This window comes from Vombatus ursinus, unplaced genomic scaffold (genome assembly GCF_900497805.2).
Source record: "Vombatus ursinus unplaced genomic scaffold, bare-nosed wombat genome assembly UNPS02014789.1, whole genome shotgun sequence".
Lineage (NCBI taxonomy): Eukaryota > Metazoa > Chordata > Mammalia > Diprotodontia > Vombatidae > Vombatus > Vombatus ursinus.
Genome location: NW_020954567.1, coordinates 13,854,919 through 13,865,334, shown reverse-complemented (window position 1 = coordinate 13,865,334; position 10,416 = coordinate 13,854,919). Strand labels below are relative to the sequence as shown.

At 41.4% G+C, this 10,416-nt stretch overlaps 1 protein-coding gene across 1 annotated transcript in view; it reads right to left on the bottom strand.

The window, feature by feature from the left end:
- Positions 1 to 10,416, bottom strand: part of TNN (tenascin N) — an 85,374-nt gene continuing 74,958 nt past the window's right edge. The window contains exons 16-19 of the mRNA XM_027868367.1: positions 8,501 to 8,597; positions 7,446 to 7,613; positions 4,177 to 4,340; positions 1 to 660 (exon numbers count right to left, since the gene is read on the bottom strand). Coding sequence (XP_027724168.1) covers positions 508 to 660; positions 4,177 to 4,340; positions 7,446 to 7,613; positions 8,501 to 8,597 — 582 coding nt within the window. The 3' untranslated portion in view covers positions 1 to 507. The remainder of the gene's footprint in view (positions 661 to 4,176; positions 4,341 to 7,445; positions 7,614 to 8,500; positions 8,598 to 10,416) is intronic.

Below are 10,416 nucleotides of genomic sequence, written 5' to 3'. Positions count from 1 at the left end.
GTCCCTGCCCTCAAGGAGCTTACATTCCATCAGTGGGGTGACAAATGCACATACAAATACATACAAAATATATACTGAGGGAATCCAAGAAATAGCAGTTTCTGGAGCTTTCCAATTGGTAAAGAGCTAGATGACATGTCTTTTACAGAATTCTCAAGCCATCTCATGTCACTAGAACATCATCGGGGTAAGGTTGAGCATCCTTGCCAGTATGGTATTAATTTCCCCATCACATGCTATGCAATCACTTTTTAAAAAATCTAAATCCTAAGTATAGATAATGTTGCATCAGTGAAGATGGAGGGGAAAGGGGAATGGCCATGGCTTGGGGCCTGGCAGAATGTACTTGGAGATTGGGTCTCTGAAGATAACAGAAAGGAGAGATCACGTACATCCCCCATACAGTCACTCAGATGTTAATTCAAGTTCAGCCAATGAGTAATCTACCCACCCCCCATCCAAAACTCTTTGCAGTTTTAACTAATCTCTTCTCATTCTGGCTTCTGCTCAGTTGGATCTTGTGTTGATTATTCTCTTCCCTGCCAACATCCTTTTCTTTCTCCCTGGCACATGCCTCCCACTGAAACCATGAGGGCGGATCTTCAACTCCACATAAGGGATGGAGAATTCATGTCCTTTCCATGGCTCCCAGTTCACCCCCTAGAGGAAAAAAAAAAGCCAGGAAGACACAGGGGACTTAGGAGACAAGAAGGGACAATGGATAAAGACCCTTCTTTGCCTGCTAAACCACTTCCTGTTTGTCATAGCATGGTAGAAGAAAACAAAGAAAGTGTGGTACAGTGGAGACTAGTACTGGAGACTAGTCTCTGGCAGGAGACCAGAATTCTAATCCTAGCTCTGCCCACAGCTCAGGCAAGTTCACAGCACGTGTCTGGACCTCAGGTGTCCTTTGTCTAAAATAAGAGCACCAACTTAGCTGCTTAAAGGAAGAGGGTTGGCCAGATGACCTCCAGAGGTCTATTCCACCTCGATCATTGAGGCAACAAGGAGGCACAGTGGATTATCTGCAGAACTTGGAGTTAAGAAGACCTGAGGTCCTACTCTGTCTCAGATACTTACTACCTGGGCAAATATCTCTGGGCCTCAATTTCCTCATTTGTAAAATGAGGGGGTTGGATTCAATAGCCTCTAAGGTACCTTCCAGCAATTATATGATCTAAGCCGTAATTAGAAGGTGTCTAATGTGGAAGATGAGGCCTTTGCCTTCAAAATGTCTACCTTCTTTGAGAACTCTTAGCCTAATCAGAAAGATTCTTGGAAATGGAGCTGCCTTCTCACTTCTGGTAGAAGCCTCAGTGGATCTCAGTATGAGCAGAGTGGTAAAGCAAAGTGAGGGGAGATCTGCAGAATCTTCTGCCATCAGTTCTAAATCTTATGGAGAGAGAATATGTGATTCCAGTAGAGAAAATAAGCATTTAAACAGGGGTGATACAGTTGAAAAGGACCTTAGGGACACCTTGTTCAATTGCTTCATTTTATAGACAAGGAAACTGAAACCTCAGAGAAGTTAGTGACTTGTCCAAGGTCCCACAGATTGAAAATGGCGCCCAGGGCTCCATCTCCATATCCAGCACTCTTTCCAGTTCACCATGCTGCTTCCATGGCAGATGGGTCAACTTTGACACAGAGGAACAATTCTGTTTGACTGATATCGGATTTAAGCTTCCCTTTCCCTCCCTTAGGACACATACACACACACACACACACACACACACACACACACACACTCACCCTCACAAAGGGGAGAGGCATTAATTATTGAAACACTCTTATTGGCAAGTTGTATAAAATCAGTTTCATTTCAGATTGGTGCTTTTCTCCTCTGGAGAAACAAATAGCTCACTAAAAACTAAATTCTGTTTTCTGTCATTTGACTGGTGAGTTCAATAATATTCAATTCGCTTAATAACCTTGTGACCTGGCCAAGGGATGACCCAAGTGACCATTTTTATGTATTTTAATTTGTGAGGTAAATAATAAATAAGAGTTAAATGCTGTGCAGCCTGTGAGGCAAACCCATTAACCAGATGAATGGCTTTCATTAGTAAATCTAGTGAGGACTTAAGGCGTGCTAGTGGCTTATTCTAAATACCTGCTCAGAGGCTTAGACTTCACTATTCTATCTTCATCACTCAGGGCCCTGGCCCTTTCATTGCTAAGTGCCTAACCTCCCAATCCGTGGACTGGGAGGAACCCTGATCAGGCCAGTGCTAGATAAAGCAAAGTGGAATGGAGAATCTGACCTTCAAATAGTTTGCAAAGTGTTTCATTCCCATTCTATCTTTGCTCCTCCTTTTTACTCATTCTCCATTATAGCTAAGCTGGCCTGCATGCCATTCCCCTAGCTCGGCACTCATTCTGCCTCTGTGTCATTGCCTAGAATGGATTCCCTTCCCCACCATTTCTCCATGCCTTTAGAATCCTTAGCTTCCTTGAAAGCTTCAAATGTCAGGAGCCAACTTCTACAGGAAGCCTTTCTTGATTTAATATTTTCACTTTCCTTTAATTATATTGCATTTAGGTACTTAAAAGTTGTGTCCTTGAAGGTAAGAGTTGCTTTACAATTTTATCTTCGTGCTTAGGTGCTCAATAAATGCTTACTGCATTAATCTTCACAAACCCAGAGAGGCAGCTATTATTTTCCTTGTGTGGAACTGAGGCAAAGAGCTGTTATGTGACTTGGGCAAGGTCACCTAGTTAATAAGTAAGGTAGTATTCAAATCCTTATCTGACTCCAAAGCCAGCGCTCAAGATAACAACGGCTAATGATGATGTTTCCGGAAAAGAGACCTAGGAAAAAGGATTGGAAACAGCCAGTGCCAACATACAGAGCTAGACTCAGGACATACTAGGTATGAAGATGGGTGCTATTCAGAGGCATGAATGGAACAACCAGTGAAAAAAACTTGAGAGCACAGGAGGGCAGAGGACTCTCTCTCTGACACTAGCCTGGGTTGGGTGCACATGAAAACAAGAAACTGGTTCAGAGAAATTCCATGGGTAAAATCCAGGGGAGTCTCTGAGTCAGAGGCCAGGTGATTTGGAAGAAAGCAATTTCATGGTCTCAAACAGAAAGGACCTTGTTTTCTGAGGCCTCCAAGAACCTGAGACAAATAGTTGTAGCCTTGGACAAGGTATCCAAGTGAGGGTAAGCCAGGAAGGGGAATGAGACACCACTATGAAAGCTTGATTCATATTTAAATCTCTGTGAGGGTGAATGCAGTATACATTGTCACATTGTATGTCTTCCCAAATTTGTACATAATTTGTCTCCTAAGCTCACTCTTGAATTTTAGCAGAAAAAAAAAAATATGTGCACTTTAAATGCCTGACTCAACTGTTTAGGCTGATGGGATCATGCAGGAAAGCAAGGAACATATCCCAGGAAGAATATGGGGAAGGGTCCAGGTCCCAAAGGCACAGTCTTTGCAGAGACTGTCATAGTGAGGCTGGCAAGAAGTTGGCCAAGCAGTAGCAAAAACTAGTCCAGAGGATTTCTGCTTAGGAATAGCCTCTCAATCAATTCTTTTCAACAATCCCATGAGCCTACTATGTGCCAAGCATGACAGTAGATAGGTTCCAGGATTCAAGGACCAAAAGGAAACAATCACTCTCTTCCAGGAGTGTATACTCTAAGCAGGGGGTAGGGGAAGAGAAAAGAGGTAGAATACAAAATATGCACAGATAAATACATGCAAAAAAGTAAAACATGAAATAAATACAAAGTAATTTGGAAGCAAAGGGATCACCAACTACTGAGGAATCAGGGAAGAGTTTTCGAAGAAAGTGACCCTTGAGCTGAGCCTTGCAAAGAGCTAAGATTGGTAGAAAGCACAGATGAGGAAGAACATTCCAGTTTCAGGAAACAGCGTGAAAAAAGGCACAGAAATAGGACATGAAACGTTCTGCACAAAGAACAACAAGTAAGCCAATTTGGCTAGAATGCTAAGTGCATAGGGAGATTCATTTGTAACTGGAAACACCATTGGAAGGAAGACTGTGAAGGGCTTTAAATACCAAATGGAAGATGTTGTAGCATATCCTAGAGTCACTAGGGATCCCCTTCATTAGCCACAGAATGACCTAACCAGACCTGTGTATCATTCTCTGGAAGTAAGGAGGAGGTCTCTCTGAAAGAATATGTCTGAAGCTTACCTCACTGTGCTTGGTTTCTCCGTATCGGCCATTGGGGTTTGCCAGGTGGCAGTTCTTATACCACCAGCCGCCATGATGTGTCAGGGCACAGTTGCTGAGAGCAATATCATTGTCTCTGTCAAAGGTGGTGAATTTCCATCCGTTGTGGTAAGAGAGAGCATCACCTATGGGGAAGAGATGAAAGCAGAAAGTCTAAGAAAGGTACCTAAAGGGCTGACATACTTTGGTCCAACAAAGAGAAAAGCATTAGAACATCATAGGATTACAGATTTATAGCAGAAATGAACCTGAAAAGCTACCTAGTATAAGTCCCTTACTTCACAGATGAGGAAACTGAGCCCCAGGGAAGAGGTTAAGTGACTTGCCTAAGGCCACACAGACATCTTTAAGTACCATGTTCTACAAATGACAAGTGTCTTTTTGGTTAGTTTTTGGCCAGACAGCTCTTTGCTACAGATCTTACCAGATATCCTGCAGAAGGAGGAATAGCATTATTTTAAATGTATACCTATAGCTTTTTTTTTTTTGCATTCACAGTCAAATTCCATACTTCTACTGGACATTTCTACTTGAGTGATTCTCCATCACCTCAAACTCAACATATTCCAAAAACAAGTTAACCCAATTTCACTCCAAATAAGGATCTCCACTGAATGCCCCTTCTGACAATGCCACTACCATAAGGTCATTGGATCATAAATTTTGAGTTGGAAGGAGCCTAAGAGGTCATCTGTTTATCATCTATTACCTTGCTCATTTGTTGTTTTGTTATTTAGTCGTTTTCAGTTGTTTTCATTCATGTCTGACCTTTCATGACACTATTTGTAGTTTTCTTGGCAAAAACATTGGAATGATTTGCCATTTCCTTCCCCAGCTCATTTTACAGATGAGGAAACTGAGGCAAACAGGGTTAAGTGACTTGCCCTGGGTCACAGGGCTAGTAAGTGTCTGAGGCCAGATTTGAACTCAGGGAGATGAGTCTTCCTTATTCCAGGCCCAGCATTCTGTCCACTATGCCATCTAGTTGCCCCTACCTTGCACACAGTAGGTATTTAATAAATGTTTGTTGTGTGGAATGGAATTGAATAGTATTCTGGCTCTAAACTATAAAAAAATGCTTGCCTCATCTTTCATATATTCAATATCTCATATCTTCTCACACTCATAACTTTGGCTCCATTCTACTCTATATCTACTATCATTACCCTAATCTAGACCTTCATTACTGCTCCTATATTATTATAATAGCTTCTTGGATAATCTCCCAGACTAAAACATTCCTACCTCACCTACACCATACCCACATCAATCCATCCTAGATCCATGTGCCCAACTATCTACCTTAAAAACTTATTTTCATCATGTTACTCCTAGACTCATAGCTATGTCACACAGGGTCTAGAAAATGGGAATAAGAGTCAGGAAGACCTGAGTTCAAATCTGTCCTCAGACAGAGGCCTTAAGAGTTCCCAGATTCTATTTATCTTCCCTCTTCTGAAAATCTGACTAATGTTAGCTCTTTTCCAGGCCTGCAGCACCTTTCCCATTCCCTAGAACCTTTCCAAGATCATTTACAATGCCATTTTCTCCAATCCCTGCCTCAGTCAGGGCTTGGTGACTTGAGCTCATTGAGGGCAGCTGGGGACTGCTCTCTCACCATCTTCACACCATCTTGGATTTCGACTCTCTATAATCCGTCTTCAATGTGTCATCCCATCCAAAAATCATTCTCATGGGCATAGAAAAGACAAAAAAAATAAGGCCTGAGCAGGCTTTTTGTCCATTATCATCTTCCCATCTTCCTCTTTTCCCTAATGCGGCTAAAAACTCTTTTTGTTGTCCACAGCACTCCTCATCAGCCTTATCTCATCAGGAAAATTAGGACTCCTGACATTTTTCTTACAGGATCATGACACAGTTTTATATTAATCCTCTATAACTTTCTTTCATCTTCTGTGCATGTCTTTAAAAATCTAGGTTGGTTCGTGAGTGCCTTTGTCCGACCTCGTTAGTCTCTTTTAGACATCATCTGAATTTCCTTTTCCTTTTCCTCATCATCTGAATCATCAAAGAGAAGTTCTTTGTGGCTTCAGAATTTCATTCTTAAGAGCTTCTCCTCTCCCTGTGTTGACTTTTATGGTAGAATTTAAGTCAATGGGATTGGAACCCTTCACATTCTGTCCTTGAAGTATTTAGAATGTATGTCAGAGAATGTCTGCCTCTATCAAATTCTAGCCTACTCCGTCACACAAATAACATACCATTTTCCTCTCCAAGCCTTTGCTCCTGTTTTTCTCCTCTCTTCACCTTTCCAATCCCAAACATCCAGCAAAGATCAGCTTGAGCCTCCCTTCTCTCCATGAAGCCTCCTCGATTAGTCCAGCTCTTACTAAATGTTCTCTGACCCCTCCTCCAAGCTCCTACGTCAGACTGGTACCTAATATGTGTACTAGTACCTACTATGTGTACTATGGTACACAGCTCAATCTTTGATGATGTTCTGTCAGGTAACTGATTACTTTTTTTTATTAGTCTCATTTGACTGTTACCTTTATCACCCCTTAAAACTTTATACCCTCTCTTTGAGATCCCTATGATTATTTATCTTTATACTTAGTTGGGTTGGTGACCTCACAGAATGGGTACTCCCTTTATTCATGCAACCAATCAATGAACAAGCATGTCAAGAGCCTGCTATGTGATGCGCAATGGGATATAAGGAGAAAGAAAGAAGGAAGGAAGGAAGGAAAGAAAGAAAGAAAGAAAGAAGGCAGGCAAGAAAGAACAAAAGAAAAAAGAAAGAAGGAAGGAAGGAAAGAAGAAAGAAAGAAAGGAAGGAAAGGAAAGGAAAAAAGGAAGGAAAATGAAGGAAGGAAAGAAAAAGAGAAAAAGAAAGACAAAGGGAGAAAGACAGGAAGGAAAAAAGGAGAGAGAAAGAGGCCTTTACTGATCCCCCAGTTGCCAATGCCTTCCACCCAAAATTATCTTGTATTTGCATTGTATATATTTTGTACAGACTTATATGTATACATGTCATTCCCTTGAAAGAATGAAAACTCCTTGTCTTTGCAGTCCCATGGCTTGGCATGGTACCTGGCATAACATAGGTGCTGAATAAATATTGACTTATTGATTGATTGATGCCATGCCTGGAACTTAATAAATGTTCATTGATGGATGGATGATGATGTAAGCCTACGCACCCTCCCCAAATCCGTGGCAGGCAGTCACCAAATTGTCAGAGTCGAGAGCAAGCCTGGCGTCCTTACCTGCAGTGCCTCTGTATTTCCCCACTGTCAGCTTGTATCTGTCCTTGCTAGAGGCCACTTGGAAAAAATCATAGACCGCATAGGCAGACTCATTTGCTGTCTGTAAGTCTATCCGCACTTCATATGGAACTGGTGTTCCAGTGGTAAGATTGTGTAGCTTCTCAAGCCCTGAAATAAGGAATAAGAGTTCAATTAATCCACCATTCAAGAAATTTGTATTGCACCCTCACTGCCAAGACACCTTGCGGTATCTGAGGCTCATAATATAAAACCAGTCTGCTTTGCTTTTCACCCTAAAATATATTTCCCCATATGATGAGAAAAGGGTAGAAAGGGGAGGGGAAGCAAGAAAGGATTTCAGGGGTTCAGGCCACCATTGATTTGTGACCTCCTTGGGCAATCTACCTTCCAGCTGTCTAATCTTTAAAATGAAAGATTTGTCATCCATTTAACTCCCCAAGTAGCACATGCATTAACTAATAAAGCATTAGAAGGATATCTGCAGCTAAAGGGACAGCAAATACTATCAATTTTTTGTTTAATCAGGGGCTAAGGATCCAGTCTGTAGATCTTTGAATTCTCCAACCAAGGGCTTCTCACTTTCTGGGCCCTTTCATTACTCATTAGCACCTTCACCACAGCTGAGGCAGGAAAAAGGCAAGGAGATAAAATCCTTCTCATTACTGACATCAGTGATGGGGCCTCAGGGAACACTAAAATTGCTAGAGGGACATTGAATCCATTGTTCTCCCAACTCTTTCTGTCTCTTTCCACATAACCGGCATTTAACTTTTCTTGGACTCCAGCCAAATGATAAAGACTGAAACATGGGAAGAAATGCTGCTCTCTTAGTACCTATCCCCAGCTTTCTTCCAAGCCCACAGTATCAGAAAATCTGACCAGAGGCCTCACCATATGGCCACTCTGATTCATAGATGCTATAGGCCCAATATTGTCTGGACCTGCCTCTGAACTCTGAGTGCTTCAAGCTGCCTAGCCTTTCCAGGTAAGGATCATCCATTCATCCATTCCCTAAAAATTGTTAGAGCTCATACCAAACCAGAACTCCCTCATGGGATCGCCAAAACCTTCCACATAGTGCTTCCAACGCTTGAAGAAGTCCAGCTGCCCTGTGTTCCGTCTCTGAAACACCTGTCATGGGAGAAAAAAGTGCATGACATTTTCCCCCTTAAATATATAGATTTAGTTCTATAGATGTTGTTTGTGTTCCAGTTGTATCTGACTCTCCATGACCCCTTCCTTCCTTTGGGGTTTTCTTAGCAAAGATACTGGAGTGGTTTGCCATTTACTTCTCCAACTCACTTTACAGATGAGGAACCAAGGCAAACAGGGTGAAGTGAAGTGACTTGTCCAGGGCCACATAGCTAACAAGTTTCTGAGGCTGGATTTGAACTCATAAAGATGAGTCTTCCTGACTCCAGGCCCAGTGTTCTATCTTCTGTGCCACTTAGCTGCACACATATATAGGCATGCATACACACATACACATATACAATACACATGTATGTATGCATACTATGTGTATATATGTGCGTGTATGTATGCATATATGTCTTTGTGTGTGTGTGCATGCATGTGTGTATAAAAACTGAGTATGGAAAAGGAATAGCATCCACATTTCCTGAGGTACTATTGAGGGGGAAAAGAGTAAAGATTGTTATCTACCAACTTGTTGGTATTCTCTCCTGTTTCTCATATCATTATTATTTATGGTAGCTATTTTTAAAGTACCCATTGTGTGCCAAACATCTCTATCCTTAACAATTTCATGTTATCAGGATGTCAGAGAAAAGAAGATGAGGAGGAGTTCGGGCTGTGGGCCAGGAAAAAACATTCTTGATTTCTTCCTCTGAACTCCTGGGCCTTTGAACATCTGTACAACCCACCGAGGCACTTAATCATGTGTCAACTGTATTATTATCTAGTTGTTACATACTGGTTTCTCTTTCGGGGGTACAGTTAGATCAAAGGTCATTGATTCTTTTGAGTGTCACAGATCCCTTTGTCAGTCTAGTGAAGCCAGACTGGATCCCAACCCAAAATCATGTTGTTAAGTGCATAAAGTAAAATACATAGGATTACAAAGAAAAACAACTATATTGCAAGAGTTATCAAAATATCTTTTTTTAAAAACAGATTCATAGACCCCAGAATCTGTTAAGAGCTTTTGAATCAAATTGATGCCAGAGACTTTGTGGGGTTTTTCACGTCCTCTTTATTGCCTAGTATATTCAGAAAATAAATAACTGACATTTATGGAACATTTTCCCTGTGGGGCCAGCAGTATACCATTAGCCCTGTTTTGGAGATGATATAACTGAGACACACAGATAGGAAGTGATGTGCTCCATGACCATGGAACTCAGCAGTGGCAATTCTGCTAGGATTCAAACTAAAGTTTTCTGACTTCAATTCCAATGCGCTGCACCACACAGTCTTTTCAATAAATATTTGTTGAATTAAATTACACTAATGAACACATTGAGAGCTGTTTTCTATTTCCTTTTCAGAGCAAGTATTCCTTCCTTGGGCAGCTCGGTGAAGCAGTGGATAGAGCACTAGACCTGGAGTCGGGAAAACCTGAGTTCAAATTTAACCTCAGACACTAACTGTGTGATCCCGGGCAAGTCACTTAATGTTTGCCTCAGTTTCCTCATCAATAAAAAGAGCTGGCGTAGGAAATGGCAAGTCACTCTAGTATCCTTGCCAAAAAAAAAAAAATCAATAAAGAGCTGGGCAAGACTGAACAAAAATTCCTTCCTTCTTCCCTCCTTCCCTCCCTCCCTTCCTTCCTATTTCTTACTTTCTCCCTTCCTTCCTTTCTCCTTTTCTTCCTTTCTTTTCTCTTCTTTCCTTCCTTTCTCTTTTCCTTCCTTTCTTCCTTCCTTCCTTTTTTCTTTCTTCCTTCTTTCCTTCCTTTCTTCCTTCCTTCCTTTTTCTTTCTTTCTTT